Raw genomic sequence first — 17,367 nt, 5'->3', positions numbered from 1 at the left:
GTTGACTAGCTTATACATATAACCAAAATCACTTATTGATTTATGATCTCTTCAAAATATGAGATGTTTTTAACTTTTCATAAAGTTATTCTAAGAATAGCTTTTGCAACAAACAATATTTTTGATTTATTAGTTTTTTGAAAAGTTAAGGGTACGATTGTTTGTGGAAAAATTTTAAAAAAACAGAAATTTTGAAAGTACGTTTGGTTTGTTTAGTTTTTCAAAGTTTTCTAAGAAAATTAAAAATTCTCAATTTTCCAAATTGCATGTAAATTAGAAAAGATAATTTTACATTTTTCCAAAGTTTTCCAAAATTTCTAAGATAGAAAATGAAAACTCCATCGCTTCCAACCAAACACGTTTTTTAAAATTTTCTTTGAAAACTGAAAATGAAAACTCGAATTTTTTTTTTTAAATTAATACATACTAGTATTAGTTATCATTGTACAACGAATGAAAAGACAAACGAGCAACAAGTTGTACCGCTAAACTTTTATGTATGATAAAATCAATTCTTTTGAAGACTACATCCATAGATCTAGGGGATATAGCATTTCTATGCATGATCCGTTGTACTCTACTAAGAAGCTGCACCGCATCCGGCGTAAAGAAACCAAACGTATCAAATGCAAAAGGTATGAACACATATTGATTTTCCACGCACGATTTCTCATATTTGGTAACCTTGCAAGTAGCAGCTTTTAATGCATCCTGTCCCGCCATGAAACCCTGGATCTCAAGCCTACGGGAGGGGATACCTATGTAAGGTCCACACATGTGTGTTTCCCTCCAACTCATCCAAAAATCAAAACGTCAGCCGATCAAAGGGTTGACATTCCTTCTGTCGGTTCAGTCAGGAAATTCATAGGAGCCTCTTTCTTGACGGAAACCCTGACACGCTTAAATATGTCGACCAAAACATCTCTAACCAAATCGTGCATGTATTTGAACCCCGAGAGTTCTTTGCAATGAACTGCATGCTCTCCAAAAGAGTCCAAACATGTCTTACGGCACATCGGACATATCTTGTCAACTGGGAATATTCGAATCAAGAGTCGATATTTGAGGATGGTATGATATTCCACAGGAGACATGACGGCTCAGAAGAAAGCAATTGTAACGCCCGATTTTGAATCGTTTCTCATTGCAGGGTGGTGATCAAGGAGTATGTATTAGCAAGCTTAGAACCCTTGAAGAATTGAGTTTGGGCTCATTTGGAGGTTGATGATGTAGTTTGGATGATTCGGGTATTCAATTTTTGTTTTGGAGCCTAAGGGTATCGGTAAAGGCATTGGTTCGGGCCTTTTTATGAATTTTGGATTTAATTTCGGTTGGTTTTCAGACTAAATAAAGTTTATAGATGTGTAGGACTTCTCGTTACCTTTTCATGGATATAAAGAACATCAAAAATGGATAAGGGATGCAAAAGTTATGACCATTTAAAGTTAGAGGGGTGTTGGGCCAAAACGGGTACGCATGACGTACAAGGGAGGTACGCATGGCGTACACAAGAATTTGGACAGGGTGCATTTGGGAACGCCCTGCGTTCCCCAAGGGAACACGTTGCGTTCTTCAGGCCAGATTAAAACCCTAATTTAGGGTCTTGGACCCTATTTAAAGACCTTAACTCACCTCCAACCCTCATTTCCTTTAGCCTCCATCCTATCCAACCCTAAGAACGAAACCCTAGATCTCATTTGTGTAAATGACACATTTTGGACCGGTGTAGCATTATGTTTAAAGGTTTTTACCCCTTTGGTCAAAGTTCTTCGGATGGTTGATGCGGATCGAAAGCCATCAATGCGTTTTGTATATGGTGAGATTCAAAATGCGAAACAATAAATTAATAATGCTTTGGGCAACAATAAAAAAGCGTATGAGCCTATTATGGATATCATTTCGAAAAAGATGAAAGGTAGGCTTGATACACCCCTACATTTGACGGCTTACCTTTTAAATCCATATTATCTTTATAAGAATCCGGAGATCCAAAATGATATTGATGTGACCGATGCGATTGTTGATTTTGTCGATACAATATATCTGGGAGATCATTCTTTGCAAAACCATATCGTGATGGTTGAGTTGCTGGTTTACATGGGTAAACAAGAAAATTTTAGTCGAGAAATTGCAATTAAAGGATGTGAGGTGAACAACGACAAATTTGATCCGGGTAATATATTTTAAATTGTATTTATTTTATAAAATTCCAAAATAATCAATTTAACAATGTTTTTTTTTCAACTTGTAGCGAACTGGTGGGTAGCTTATGGTGCCTCAACTCCACAATTGAGAAAGATTGCTACAAGGATACTTTCTTTAACAACTAGTTCTTCGGGGTGTGAAAGAGATTGGAGGACTTTTGAAGGGGTTGGTAGTTTACTAAATTTTTAATTATAATTTTTAAGTAGTTTATTCAAAACTTGTATATTTATCAAACTTTTTTTTGCTTATTTAATTTTGTAGGTACATACAAAGAAAAGAAATAGATTAGAGACGTCTCAATTGAACAATCTTGTTTTTGTTCAATTTAATGCAAATTTGATGGAAAATAACAAGAAAAAGAAGACTAAGGATATGGAAGTACTTTTAGCAAAAGATGCAAGTGAGGCTCAAGAATGGATTGTCGAAAATGATGTATTGTTGGATGAAGTTGAGCCCGATGAAGCTATGGGTGACGAGGAGTTTTTACAAAATCGTAGAAGTTCTAGATTGAGAGAACTTGATGAGGAAGAATTTATGTCGGAGGATGAGGAAGAACTAAATGAAGATGTTGAATATGAATCGGATGGAGTTAACATCAACGAACAAATCGGAGCTACATTGGAAGAGGAAGATTAAATGATTAATCTAAATATATAATATTAAAGAGTGGTGTATATTTTTGAAACAATTTAACATTTGAAAATGTATCTTTTGTTGATATTTCACCAAATTTTGTAATGAATTTACATTAACTAATATTTTAAATTATGATATTTAACATGTATAATTTCCTTTAAAATATTTTTCTACATGATTTACCGTATCCGAGTCCCCGAGTAATCCGAGTACTCGCTACTCCCCCCTCGGCCGAGCAGGTACTGAGTAGCGAGTTCTCCAACCTTGGTGATTTATATGTGTTTTGGTGCTTGAGGAAGAAGAAGTAACTTCTTGAAGAGTCATTGCTTGACTTGGAGCTTTTGGATCCAGGCTTTGTGCACCTAGATCCATCTTCTGGAGGTATAAAGTCTCAACCTTGACAACTCTTTCATGTAGATCTAGCTAAGTGGTATTTTGTTATGGTTTTGGTCCCTTTGAGGTGGTTCTTGTGAGTAGAAGTTACTCCAGAACCTTTGAGCTTCATATTTGGTCCTTGTTGAGGTTATGGAGTCATAAAGTTTGGATCTTTATGGGTATAAACCTTCCATGAATGATTTAGTAGTCATTTGATGAGGTTTGGGACTTAGGCTTTTGATTTGGGTCCTATTGCGTTATGTTAAGTCATAAAGTTGGAAACTTTATGACTTAAGAAGTCCCCTAAAATAAGATCTGGAAGTTTGGATTGAGGTTTTAAGGTATTAAGAAGTTTTTAAGACATTTTTGGGGTGATTTTGACCTTTAGGGTTCATATTTTGAGTTGGGAATTTGGGATTCATTAAGCCATGCAAAGGCTTAAAGCCTTCGACTTTATGGATCAAGTCACTTGTATTTAGCTATTATGAGGTTTTGGACGTTTGGCTTAAGAATTAAGTCATTGGAATGACTTTTGGGTGGCCGTTGGGAACGCCGTGCGTAACATTGGGAACGCCGTGCGTTCCGGTTATGATACCCATTTTTGGACCAACGACGTACGCCGTGCGTACAAGCCATGTACACCGTACGTACGTCTGATTAGATGGGAATTGGGCTTTTTGGACTTGTACTCTTTTGGTATGGGCTTCGTTTGGGTTGAGTTGTTTCTTTTGGGCTGATAATTATTTTGAGAAGGCCTATGAAGGGGTTTAAGCCTAATTTGGAAAATTGGGCCATGGTTTGGGTCACGAGTGATTTTTGGTATTTTGAGTTTGAGTGTTTGAGTTATTAATGGGCCATCGGAATACAAAGTGTTTTGGACTATAAAGAACGGTTGGGCCTTAAAGTAAGGCCTATGTAAGGGGTTTAGGCCCAATTTGGAAAATTGGGCAATTGATTGATTTATTGGCACTTGGGCCTTTCAGATTGTAAGTATGGGTCTTGGATTTGGATAAGTACAGGTTAGAGGTAAAATGGTCTTTTTACCCCAGATAGGAAGTTATGGTTATGGATTGGAACCCAATTGTTAATTGGGTGTTGTTTTGTAATTGACAGTTCGGGGATCTATCAGCCAACATCCAAGGGTGTTTCTGTATGATTCAGCAGTGCGAGGTGAGTCTTCTCACTATATCTATGGATCGAAGGCACCAATGTTGGCCCATTACATGTTATGTGGTATGCTAATTGTCTCTGTGATACTTGCATGGAAGACCCCAGGGGGGAGCCCGTGGCAATTGGATGTCAGACCATGGGTGAAGCCCATGGCATTCCAGGTAAAGACCATGGGGGAGGCCATGGCATTCCAAGTAAAGACCATGGGGGGAGCCCATGACAACTATATGTATGTGCATGATAATCTGTGGTTGTATGTGGTATGATATATTGTGGAACTCATTAACCTTTGTGTTTACGGTTTTCAGTTTATGTTTTAGGTATTCCGGTTTTCAAATGGAAGAGCTCGGGATGATTGTAGAGTCCACACCACATATTTCCGCATTTTGTGAATTACTCTGGTTTAATGATGTTTTGCTAAATATTGGTTACTGTGGTTTTATGGAAACAATCTGTATTAACGATATATTAATCTAAAAACAATTTTTTTATGTCTTGATTTTCGGGATGTTACAACAGTTTTCCAGTGTTTACGTGCACCACATGTTCAATATTTTCTTCTAGCTATCCCTATATTCTAAAAACGTTTTCTTAGGAAATAAAAACAGTTTCCACAACCAAACGCACCCTAAGAAATCAATAAGTAGTTTTCAAATAAAATCCCAAAATTTTGAAAAAGGGAAGAAGAAGGATAAACAATGAAAGGGGAAGATAGTTACCTCCTAAATGAAAATCGAAATGCGGTTCAAACTCATTTTACAATGATAAATTATATAAAAATCATTATATTTTAATTTTATTATTTTCAGTCTTGACATTTTGTTTTCCTAAATCGAACATTATATTTTAAACTTTTGTTCATTGTTGACCAAATAACTAGTTACTTGCTTCCTTCCCGGTAAGCCATATGCATGTACTGTTCGTTTCATGGATTAAAAGATTTGATTTCTCATCGGTTGGTTAATTGTTGAAAATAACGGTTTAACTCATGTGAATGCTTCATCACAGTGAGATGGCAGAATGTTCCGATTCAAAGTTTGAAGAAAATAATTCGGGATCAAAAGTGATGAAGGGGGACCTACTTTTGTGGTGGATGAAGATTTGAATGACAACGACAAGGAAGAATACTTTAAACTTCAAGTGATGCATTTCTACATGATTTATGCAATTATTGAGTGATTACAAAAAACAATTAAGAAAGAATTCAAGAGGAGGAACATTCTTATCATGGAGGGAGCTTTATAAGGGTCAGAAGAGGCTATGACCCCTCTTATTTTTTGGTTAGAACTTAGAAGTAGTCCATCGTCCATTATTTTTATACATATTAGACCTAAAAATATAAAATATGGGTTATGCCTATATGCTCTCCATTTTTAATACATATTATACTTCTCTCTCCCCTTCCCCCTCCTCTCAAATTAGATGTTTAAGTTCCGCCACTGATTCTGATAATGAGAAATTTTTAGAAAAAAATGGACGAGGAAACATATGAAGTTAGTGTTGAATATAGTATCCATGACCCACATACTTTTTAGAATAATATGAGACCATATATTAGGAAATGTATGCAACTATAAAAGAAATGAGTTTTTGTTTAACAAATTATGTTGTAAATAGGTATCCAAATCTTCCACCCAAATGCTACGAGTTAAATGTGGTATTAATAAGAAAAAATTTCGGTGTTCATTAGAACTTTGGCCACAATGAATGAAAAAGCAAAGCTCTTTTCACATTAAAGGACTTGATGATGGTCATACTTGTATTAAGGAGTTCAAACATGTTACATAGGTGAATCCTAATTGTATTTCACATTAAAGGACTCGATGATGGTCATATTTGTATTAAGGAGTTCAAACATGTTACATAGGTGAATCCTAATTGTATTGCAAAAATATACATTAAAGAATTGAGTATCAGGCCTAAAAAAATACATAGAGATCAAAGAAGATGTAAAGAAAAGGTTTTTATGTGAAGTGTCAATGACACAATGTTATAGAGAAAAAAAGAAACCCTAGGAAATAATCAATGAAGAGTTAGATCGAACATGATGGCCGTATATAGGAGAATGGGACTATGCACATGGATGACAAAATATATCATAGTGCAATTGATATGTATCGAGCCATATGCCCTCAACATTTTGTTTTATATTTTTTAGGTTTATTTCAAGGTTAACTTGTTCTCTTTTTGTAGAAGACAGAGTATGTAAAATAGATTCTTTGGATACAGCGTATGAAATGATAAAATCTACTACTACAAATTTACTGGATTTTAATATAATTCCATTCCATTAATTCTTCAACATAATATTTTTTATGGAATTTCTATTTCTAATTCATTCAGATTTATACAAATCTTTTACATTTTTTATGGAATTTCTCTTGCAAACCCTAAACCTTACGATGACCTTGTAGAGTGCTTTTTTACTATACGTGGAATAATAAATCCAAGTGAAATAATGAACTGTGCACTTAACATATCTCTAGTGTATATGAACTACAATTACCAAAACCAAGAAACCAAGAAATCAAAAGAAGTATCCGAGTGCAATTAACCTATCTCTAGTATATATGAACCACAATTCAAGAGTCACATAACTTATAGCAGATTTAAGTCAACAAATACCTACATAAAACAAATTGAACATCAAGAAACGATGAATGACAACAAGAATAAAAGAACTTCAATCATCCCAATTAAGATTAGCTTTGTTTAAGTTGTATGCTTGATCTGATGTACTTTCACCTTATTTGTCAATACTTTCACATTGATTTACTTTCACCTTACCTGTCTCATTTTACATCTGTCTCATGTCTCTTTTTACAAGATATCGTTTGCATATGCCTGAGATCATTTATGCCGCTCTACACCTTATAAAGACATGATTGTCATTTGTCAACATCTACCTCCCATGCCTCATTTTAATTAGATTCTCAGAGTCTGTTGCTGTAAATTGTATACTTGATTTTTGGTTGAATTAGTTTTGTAGATATGTTTGATTTAGGGTTTCTTGAACATAACGATAAAGTGATGATAGGTGAAGCTGATGACATACATTCTACATGGACTCAATAGTCCCAATCGTTATATTAAACGGCTCAAAGACAGAAAGTCCTACAAAAAAAATACATTTTATGCACAAAAAATGTTAAACACTCAAGGAATGGACAAAATCCATAACTTTCAGCATACCACTGTAGTTACCCTAAACTCTAATGCCTCCTCAAGTCGAGCAATAAAAGCAAAAAAACTACATAAAAGCATCTCAAAAATAAAGATTACACGGATATTTTACATTTGTGGCTATGTAAAACATAGCTTATGAGCCAAAACTGGATGCAATGACAAAAACGACCTTCTATTTCCAGAATCCCAAATTCAGGACTGAGTTTCAACACAATTGGTCTGGTTTTTTGAGGTGAGCCTTCAACAACACACCTAGTTGTAACACATAATTATATTAGAGCTTTGACAAATGAACTTAATCACACATTAATTACCAAAAGGGAATTTGATAAAAGAACTAACCTTTTAAAACCCCACTTCAAAAGGTTCTAAGGTGGTGTTTTGTTTTTTGGCAAAAAGTCTTTTTGACCTCTTTTGTCTACATGTGGAAAGACATTTGAGAAACAGACTGTTTGTTTTTCAAGAAACAAAAAACATAAAATAGTCTTTTTGGCCTCTTTTTCCCAAAGACAAAAAAATCGCTTTTGATTTTCAAAGATATTTTTGTAAATTCTTACCCTATGTGATAGTATTTCTTTTTCCACTCCAATGTCTCCACCACCACCTCCACCCCCACCCCCACCTTGCCACCTCCACCACTCACCATGGGAAGCCTCCCAGGCTGCATGACAATCACCTCTTTTGGTGACATACAACCACCATGGGAATTGGGAACTGAAGCTACACAAGCAAGTTTTATATCTTAAATTAATTGCTTTACAAGGCTAACTATTTAAAAAAAATAAATAAATTAAACCCTTACCCCGATTGTTTCATGAAAACAGACACCCAAATTGAATCACAAAAGCTCCAGACTTCGATTTAACTTCAATCCTCTTTTTACCATTTCATCACGAAAGTCAACTGCTTTGGTCAACTCTCCAGCAACACAACAACCATGTATTATAAAACTATATGCCAATGTGTCTGGTTTCAAACCCGAATCAATCATCAGATCCCATAACTTAATCGCTTCATGTACATCCCCATTTCTACAATATTCATAAATAATAGTCGAATAACTCACATGATCTGGCAAGATTCCATTATCAAACATCTCATCCAAGATCTTCACACCTTCTTGAATTCTACCCAATTTGCAAAAACCCCGAATCAAAATATTGTATGTTATCGTGTTTGCTAGAGACCCTTTTAACATAATATTATGAAGGTGTAATGCTTTTTCCATATGCCCTTGGTTAGTCAAACAGTCAAGAAAGCATCCGTATGTCACATGATTTGGGAAGATGGAATTCACAAGCATTTCCTTGAATAAAACCTCGGCTTTTTCTATAAACCCTAATTTACATAAACAGTTTATAATCACAGTGTATGTCACAACATTGGGGTTGCATTTTTCACTAATCATTATGTCCCAGTACCCTATTGCTTTCCCAAGATCTCTTCTTTTTCCAAAAGCATCAATCAAGATTGTGTATAAAACATTATCTGGTTTCATTCCTTTATCGTGCATTTGTTTTAGAAAGTGTATTAATTTTACATCATCACCTTCTTTAACACTTCCATTTATAAGCATGGAATAACAAACAATGTCCATGTCGATTCCCTTCTCTATCATCTCATTGGAAGCACTAATTGCATCATCTAAACGTCCAGCCTGGCAGAAACCTTGTAAAAGAGCACTATAACACATTTCATTTAGTTTGTGGTTTTGCCTGTTGAGGTTATTTACAAATTCTTTAGCTTCAGAAACTTTATTAATCGAACAAAGTCCAGTTATTAAAGATCTGAAGGTATATGTATCGGGTTTCAGACCCTTTTCCACCATTTGGTCAAACAAGTCAAAGGCTTTTACCATGTTTCCTTCTTGACAATGGCCTTCAATCATAACATTGTAAGTTCTCTCATTAGGGATCACGTTTCTTTCCATCATTTCAAGAAACAAAGCACTTGCTTCTGTCCCCATGTTTGCATGAAAAAAACCAGAAATTAGTGAAGTGAATGTGTAAGTGTTTGGAAAGATTCTTTTCCCTGTCATCTCATGGTAAAGCCTCAATGCCTTGTGTACATCTTGATGTTTGCAATATCCATCTATTAAACATGTATATGTCACAACTGTTGGATTTACATCTTGAAAAACCATCTCTTTTAGAAGAGTTTCTGCAATTCTTGGTTTTCCTGACTTACAGTATCCGTTTATCAGAGAATTGTAAGGATAAACAGATGCTTTTATTCCTGAATCATTCATTTTATCAAGAAAAAGACGTGCATCTTCAAGTTGGCCTCTTTTGCAAAATGAATCAATGATGATTGAGTAAGTAATATCATTAGGGGTTAAACCATTGGTATCCATGTTTTTAAAAAGAATGTTGGCTTCATCTACATTTCCCTCTTTGCATAACGAATTGATCAATGCATTATATACAAATAAATTTGGTAATGCTTTGATGGAGTCTAAATCTTGTATCAAATTATAAGCACTAATAGCATCCCCATTTCTTCTCAACCCTTCAACAACACCTGAAACAACAGCTTCACTTGGGACAAACCCCATGTCCACCATTTCACTGATTAGAGTTCCAGCAGTTTTGAATTGTTGTAATCTACAGAAACCTATAATTAAACTGCAATATGTGACAACATCAGCTTTCAAACCCTTTGAAGGCAATGCTTGCTTTAACTCCATTGCTTCTTCCATCTTTTGGCTCTTGCAGAGCCCATGAATGAACACATTGTACATAACGATATTTAACTCAAAATTGTTGGACCCTAACCACTGTATCAATTCATTTGCCCTATCAAAATTCTTTAATTCACACAAACATCGAATGATAGCAGTATGTATGTAAGCATTGCCCCTGATACCAATTTCCGTCATCTCATCAAAGAACTTCAACACCAAATCATATCGCCTAATTCGAATCAATCCGTTGAAAACATCACTTACAGTTCTAATCTCAGGCATTAAATTTCTGTTTTTCATCATATTCACAACCGAAAAAGAATCTAATACTCTCCTGCCTTGAACATACGCGTTAATCAACAAATCAAACCCTATAGTTCTCGAAAAATTGTAATTCACATAGGTATCGTAGTAATACTTAAAAACGATTTCCGGACTCGATGTTCGTAGTAAGAGCGTTTGGATCAGTGAAGAAGCAGGCCATAAGAGATTGGACTGGACGAGTGCGTGTATGAGGATGCAAAACGACGTAGTTGAGTGGTTGAAGTTCCTGTGCAGGCCTAAGAAATTGAAGAAGCGTAAAGCTAACCTTGGATCGTCTAGGGTTCTGAGCAAGACCTTTTCGACGTGTTGCTGTTTCAAGTTGCTAGAGATGGTGTTGTTGAAAGATACACTCCAGCTTTGGTTTCCATGAACAATGTTAGTGATAGTGGATATGAGATTTTCGTCATTATCAAGGTGGCCGTTGATTTCGTGTTTGGTGGGGTACGACGGTGGAAGGGTGGTGGAGATGATGGGATTTGGGTGCGGAAGAGGCCGGATGGAACGATGACGGTGGAGCTTTCTCATTTGGGTGAAAATGCAGCCGGGGAGTGAGCGAGTTGCAGCGGCTATTGAAATGAAATAGAAGTTAATTACATAAAGAGTCCTTCAGTTATTGGTCAATTTACATTTTTTCCTTAAATCTTTAATTTTGCATTTGTAGAAAATACACAACATAACATTACATCATTTATGATTTTCCAAAGAACCAAAACCACCATTTTATACGTTCCTTGTTTTTTTTTTCGTTTATTTTTAAGCCATAGGAGATTATATTTGTAACACACATGAATAAACATCTAAATATTGTCATAATTCTAACCCATATCAAAGGTGATACGGAAGATAACAATGAAGGTGATGATCATTAAGTCAATGGTTCTTAAAATTCAAAACCCTAAATTGAAGACGATAATAAAAGTATTAAGTTTTAACTTTCAACTTAAAATTTTTGCCACATCAGGCGGGGTGACAGTATAATTGAAAGCACATAAGATGTTTAATAACATGTTGAATAATACAATACATGGTCGGGTGACTTGAAACAATAATAGTTGGTTGCCATTATGTCTTTGACATTAACCCTATTAATAATAATAGTAATAAAAAACATGAATTTACCAAAATACAACAACCCAACATCGGTTCACGAGAACAAAAAGGGCGGGCCCATGTGTCGAGCCAGAAACAGCAATTTTGTATGGACACAGGTGGCGGGCCATGGTTAAGATTGATGTTCATGAGGATCTTTGAATTTATAACGTGGAAAGATACGCCTCAAAATGGAGAAAAATATGGCTTGTATGAATGACAAGACAAAATGCCAACATGAAGATGGCCAGTACCATGGATACAGCAACCGGAAAAACAGACTAATTATATGTCGCGGATATCGCCCCACCTTAAAACCAAAACAAAACAAATATTAAAATTTTCAGATTAAAAAAAATTAAAAAAGATTTACTTACAGGGAAAAGAAAATCCAGAGCATCCCAGGCTGCATGACGAACAGCTCTTGTTGGATACATCGGACCACCAGGAGAAGTGAAGCTGTACAAGCAGCTTTTAAGCCTTGTACTTGTAGTCATTCGAAGCTCCAAACCTATGAAAAAAAAGGGCATTTACGTCTTTTTGCACAAACACCAGATCACGAGAAAGTTCCACCTTTTTGGGTGGGACAAAAAGTTTTAGTTTTTAATTTTATCCCATTGACATCAGTCACAGTTCAACCTGTTCTGTTCTGTCATGTCTGTTGTCAGGTGAAAAAGTGTAATTACTGAATGAAGAGTATTTGTTATTACCTTGGAGAGGTTTAATGTGGGAGAAATAATGTAAAAGGACAGGTTCCACTTTGAGTTTTTGAAGCTGACCAATAAGAAAGTGTTCAATTTTCCATGGAATATATTCATTAAATAAAACATTTTCTAGGATCTTTACCTGATCAGAAAGTTCGATAACAAGTATATCTGCGGGACCCCCTACTAGGAAAGCATTTGGGTATTCCGGAAAGTTCTTTAAGAAGCTTTCAATCTTGTCAACTGTAAGAAACAATACATTTTAATATAGAATCTAATAGCAACATTGTATTTGTATGTGGCATAATTGAGTATTAGTAGTATTACCTAGATTATAAAGGAATATGAATCTTGAAAGCAGAAGAAATAGATCTCGTTGTGTCTGAAAACCACAAGGATATATATATATATATATATATATATATATATATATATATATATATATATATATATATATACACAATAAAGAATAAGATGATGTAAGCATAGTCATATGAATAGGGTTGATTTTTGTTTGTTTATTTACCTGTAAAGGGATTTTCTTCAACTTTTCGGGCACCAAAGCAACATCCTCAAGAAGATACTAAAAAAAATAAACTAATAATGTGTGATTTAAAAGATCTTGAAAGTCATGAACTATAAATAGTATAAACTAGAAGCCCTCACACCGAGAAAACACTCTTAAAGTGTGTCGTGTTTGTCTGGACATCAATCCTACAAATAAGAATACAAATACATCAGAATAAGAATCAAACAAAAGTTTAACCTAAAAATGGATTGAATTTAGGCCAAAACAAAAGCCATCAAAGTTCATACCAGAAGACATTTGTAGCACCTTGTACAAGAGCTGATGAGTAACGAAGGAGGACATCTGCACTATCAAGTTCAACTTCAAATAACTGCAAGATAAACATAAAGTGGTAAAGTTAAACATTGATAAGAAAAGAGATGAATCTTTGAGGATTGAATCAAGAAAACATGTATGTAAGGACTTACATACCCATTTATGGAAGAGAAGGGCGAAAATATGAGAGGCAAATGGCTGACTCCAGAGTTGGACAATCAAAACAAGAATTGGTTTCCCATTTTCAGGTTGCAAGGAGAAATGGTCAGCAAGAACATCGTAGAAGCATATGGGAACCTGAACTTCTACCAATGCTTCAGAAGTTGCATCTTCTCTGGCAAGAATGATATCTGTTCCAAGGAAAAATTGATATGGTTGATGTACAAATTAATGCCAAGTTTGTTCTGCACTTTGTTACCTCTAGCTCGATCATCAACTTCTAAAGCTATGTCTGCGAACAGAGCTTGTAATAAGTCGCGTCTCTGAGTTGCTGAGGCTATTGCCTGAAGAAGTTATGAAGAAAACGCTCAATTAACAGATTCAAATTAACCGATCAATCAACGTGTATAGATGCATATAAATCATAAATAAAGAATCAAATTAAAACGGCAATTGATATGCACAGAAGAATTATACAAACCCTATGGAGCTTTTTATCGATCTCTTGGGTGAGAGCAGAGAAATAAGCAGAGCTTTTCGGTGTTATGGCAAATGGCGGCATTCTTCTAATCGGTTTCTCCAATAACAGAGCATCTGATTTGAAAACTGAAAATCAAATCCAAATTAAAAACAAATCAGCAATACATTTACCCTAGGTCAAGATATTGGTTGAATGATTGTTGTAATTAACTTTTCCTTCGGTGCAAAATCGTATGAAGCCTGACCTAAATACAAATTCTGCGGAAATAATCGATTTTAGCACCCGCATTCACGGTCATAACCGTCGACGGTGGTCGTGGGGGATATGGCGTGGCAGAAAAGGAACACCGTAGACGAAGCAGATAGAGGCTTTGATGAATTGCTATAATATTAATGGATGATCTGTTATTACTTATTACCAAACTATCCATTTTAGGGGGTGTCTGGCTGTCGTTTCCAAAGTGATGATTAAGGATATTCTAAAGTGAATTTCTTAAGACAAAATTGCAAAAATGGTCACTCTGGTATGTAAAATTTTGGGGTTTTAGTTAACAGTGACTTTTTTGGATTCGTGTTCCTTTTGGAGTGGTTTGTATGTGAAAATGGTCCCTTCGAAAATTGAAATGACTATAATACCCTTGGGGTATTTATTTTTCATTTTTCTTTCATTATTCTTAAAATTTAATATTTATTTATTTATTTTAGCAATTAAAAAAATAAAAAGGGCCCACCTCTCTGGCTCTCTCTCTCTCTCTCTCTCTCTCTAGATTAATGAATCGTAAACCAAAACAATTCTCTGTTATAATCAAAACCCATACGCCAAAATCACTTAAAAACTCACCAATAAACCTATTTTGCCATCTTAAGAAGAATAGTTAAAGAAGAAAAATTAAGATTCTTTTTGTCTGTAAGCATTTTGTTGTGAACATCGGACATGGAAGACAATTGAAGAGAGGTGAGCAACACCTCTGTTTCCAGATGCAGTCAATGAAAGCTCGATGTAACCCATATGCCACTAAACTTGATGCAACAAAGATGAAATTAATGAAAACCCAGGTGAAATCGGACAGAGAATTTGACCAAATCGAGCATGGAAATTGACCAATTAGAGCCATCTTGATAGAAACCCTTACCCTCTTCGATTTGCTGGAGGTGGTGGTGAGGAAGCAATCTTGACAGAAACCCTCACCTGATTTCAACGAATTTTCATAAATCAAATGGAGATGAAACAAAAGGATTTTTTCATTAGAGGTTCAGTGAACAACGAGGCTTCACGATCGTTACCAATATATCAAGTTTTCCAAACTGAGTATCAATGAAATTCATCAAGGAAGCAATGCTTGGTGAGTAAACCAGTGTGCAATTTTGCGACGGCATCGGTACACCGCCTACCTCCCTCGATTTCCTTTCTCATTGCTTCCGATCCTAAAAAATGCCACTGTCTCAGATCTTCAATGTCCTCTCCAATTCAAAAGTGACCCCAGTGCCTCGACCAATACCCATTCTCTGTTGTTTTTTGTGCTTTTTGTCTCCGGCTACGCTCCTTATCCAACCTAGAAAAGGTTATGATGTCGTGGAAGCTCTCAAACACGAAGCTGACACCGAAATCTTCGCATACCCTCTTTATATTTCTCTTTCCCTTTCAATAAGCAGAGGTAGAGATGTATAGCTGATCTCTGGGGAGTCCTCGTGATTTCCTTTCTCGTCTTCAGCAGTAGAACACAAAGAAAGAGTTGGTGTTCGTCAGGAAGAAGGGGAAAAACGAGAGAGAGAGAGAGAGAGAGAGGTGGGCCCTTTTTATTTTTTTTAATTGCTAAAATAAATAAATAAATATTAAATTTTAAGAATAATGAAAGAAAAATGAAAAATAAATACCCCAAGGGTATTATAGTCATTTCAATTTTCGGAGGGACCATTTTCACATACAAACCACTCCAAAAGGACCACGAATCAAAAAAAGTCACTGTTTGGACTTGTTTCCTGAAAAAATGCAAACCACAGGGACTATTTTTGCAGTTTTGTCATTTCTTAATTGAGTATTAATAAATGACCTATTTTTCTTTACGTTTTATAAATAAAAGAAAATGACAAAAATAGCCATTTACATTAATTGCATTACAAAAATAGCCAAAAAAATCGAAATTACAAAAATAGTCAGCGATTTCGCAGATGAGAAGGTCTCATCTGCGAAATGACCTTCTCATCTGCGAAAGTACAAGCACCTAAAGCACAGCTGTGCTTTAGGTGCTTGTACTTTCGCAGGTGGTTTTAATTTTTTTTTTTAATATTTTTGCTGTATATATAAGGGTAATTTCGCAGATGGAATAGGTCCATCTGCGAAATACTCTCACTCTATCTGCGAAATCGTGATATTTGCGAAATCGTGATATTTTTTGTATTATTATTATTATTTTTTTTAAGTTTGACTATGAAATGAATTGGTTTGACTACGAAATCATGTTGCTATATAAAAAGTTTTGTAGAAAAAGATGTCGGATTTTGGCGTTCCTTATATCCCCGGAATCCTTGTTTCGACCACTACAACTTTATATAAAGATATCGGGCTTATCTCACACTTTAATTTTGACGCTTATTGTTATTCTTTATTAATTATACATTTATAATTAAATAGTAAGCACATAAACACACATAATTCACATAGTACTCAAATATTTCATCTTTATTACTTCAAAAAGAGCTACAATAGTTGACCTAGACTATTACATTGACAAAAATGCTTAGCCCTAAAACCCGGGCGTTACAATTCTCTCCCCTTTAGGATGATTCCGTCCCGGAATCATGCATCAGCAAACAGATGTGGATAGCGACTCATCATGTCATCCTCTGTTTCCCAAGTGAGATTCGGCCCATTCGAATGTTTCCATCGGACTAACACTAAGTCGACCATCTTGCGTCGTAACTTCTTAGTCTTACGGTCAACAATTGCCTTGGGCTCTTCGATCAGCCTCTTATTCTCATCCATCCTTAACTCTGAGATTGGAATTATGCCGGGAACATCTCCCGTGAATTTCCTCAAATAACACACATGGAAGGCGTTATGAATACCATTGAGTTCTTCAGGTAATTCCAGCTTGTAAGCTTGGTTCCCTATCTTCTGAAGAACTTTGAACATTCTAATAAACCTTGGACTCAACTTTCCTCGTTTCCCAAATCGTATAAGTCCCTTCCACGGTGAGACTTTAAGCAAAACGGAATCCCCAACTTCAAAAGTCATTGGTCGTCTTTTCTTGTCAGCGTAGCTCTTTTGACGATCCTGAGCCGCTAACATTCTTTCCCTAATCACCTTCAACTTCTCAGCAGTCTCATGGACTGTCTCGGGGCCCATAAACTGCTTCTCTCCGGCTTCAAGCCAACAAGACGGCGTATGACACTACTGTCCATACAAAGCTTGGTAGGGTGCCATCTTGATGCTCGAGTGGAAACTGTTGTTGTACGAAAATTCTACAAGAGGTAAGTGCTCGTCCCAATTCCCTTGGAACTCAAGGGTACAT

At 35.6% G+C, this 17,367-nt stretch overlaps 2 protein-coding genes across 5 annotated transcripts; both read right to left on the bottom strand.

Moving 5' to 3' along the window:
- Positions 1 to 7,498: 7,498 nt before the first annotated feature.
- Positions 7,499 to 11,416, bottom strand: LOC111895508 (putative pentatricopeptide repeat-containing protein At5g59900). Of its 4 annotated transcripts, none has more exons than XM_023891593.3 (4): positions 8,375 to 11,416; positions 8,130 to 8,292; positions 7,915 to 8,020; positions 7,499 to 7,824 (listed from the first exon to the last, which is right to left on the bottom strand). In XM_023891593.3, exon 1 carries the CDS (start codon positions 11,102 to 11,104, stop codon positions 8,411 to 8,413), a length of 2,694 nt encoding a protein of 897 aa, XP_023747361.1. In that variant the 5' UTR covers positions 11,105 to 11,416; the 3' UTR covers positions 7,499 to 7,824; positions 7,915 to 8,020; positions 8,130 to 8,292; positions 8,375 to 8,410. The 4 variants fall into 4 exon arrangements, with proteins under 4 accessions (XP_023747361.1, XP_023747362.1, XP_023747360.1 ...); XM_023891594.3 differs by having other exon boundaries at positions 7,915 to 7,990; XM_023891592.3 differs by having other exon boundaries at positions 7,915 to 8,292.
- Positions 11,417 to 11,554: 138 nt separating this feature from the next.
- LOC111895509 (uncharacterized) lies at positions 11,555 to 14,264 on the bottom strand. The gene is made up of 12 exons (XM_023891596.3): positions 14,101 to 14,264; positions 13,857 to 13,981; positions 13,635 to 13,719; positions 13,373 to 13,566; positions 13,189 to 13,271; positions 13,041 to 13,086; positions 12,899 to 12,955; positions 12,700 to 12,754; positions 12,515 to 12,615; positions 12,379 to 12,442; positions 12,046 to 12,179; positions 11,555 to 11,978 (listed from the first exon to the last, which is right to left on the bottom strand). The coding sequence occupies exons 2-12, from the start codon at positions 13,935 to 13,937 to the stop codon at positions 11,802 to 11,804; spliced, it is 1,077 nt and encodes a 358-aa protein (XP_023747364.1). The 5' UTR covers positions 13,938 to 13,981; positions 14,101 to 14,264; the 3' UTR covers positions 11,555 to 11,801.
- Positions 14,265 to 17,367: the final 3,103 nt, after the last annotated feature.

Source organism: Lactuca sativa, chromosome 9, assembly GCF_002870075.4.
Source record: "Lactuca sativa cultivar Salinas chromosome 9, Lsat_Salinas_v11, whole genome shotgun sequence".
Classification (NCBI taxonomy): domain Eukaryota; kingdom Viridiplantae; phylum Streptophyta; class Magnoliopsida; order Asterales; family Asteraceae; genus Lactuca; species Lactuca sativa.
Note: the sequence above shows the minus strand (reverse complement) of the source record. Positions and strands in the feature narration are given on the sequence as shown.

Bases quoted from the DNA above. Each gene is read 5' to 3' on its own strand.
- LOC111895508 (XM_023891592.3), bottom strand. From the start codon at position 11,104: ATGAGAAAGCTCCACCGTCATCGTTCCATCCGGCCTCTTCCGCACCCA.
- LOC111895509 (XM_023891596.3), bottom strand. From the start codon at position 13,937: ATGCCGCCATTTGCCATAACACCGAAAAGCTCTGCTTATTTCTCTGCT. The intron at 13,567-13,634 runs GTAACAAAGTGC...TCCTTGGAACAG, and splicing joins AGTTGATGATCGAGCTAGAG to ATATCATTCTTGCCAGAGAA. The intron at 11,979-12,045 runs GTAAGTAAATCT...TTTGGTTTTAAG, and splicing joins CTCTGGATTTTCTTTTCCCT to GTGGGGCGATATCCGCGACA.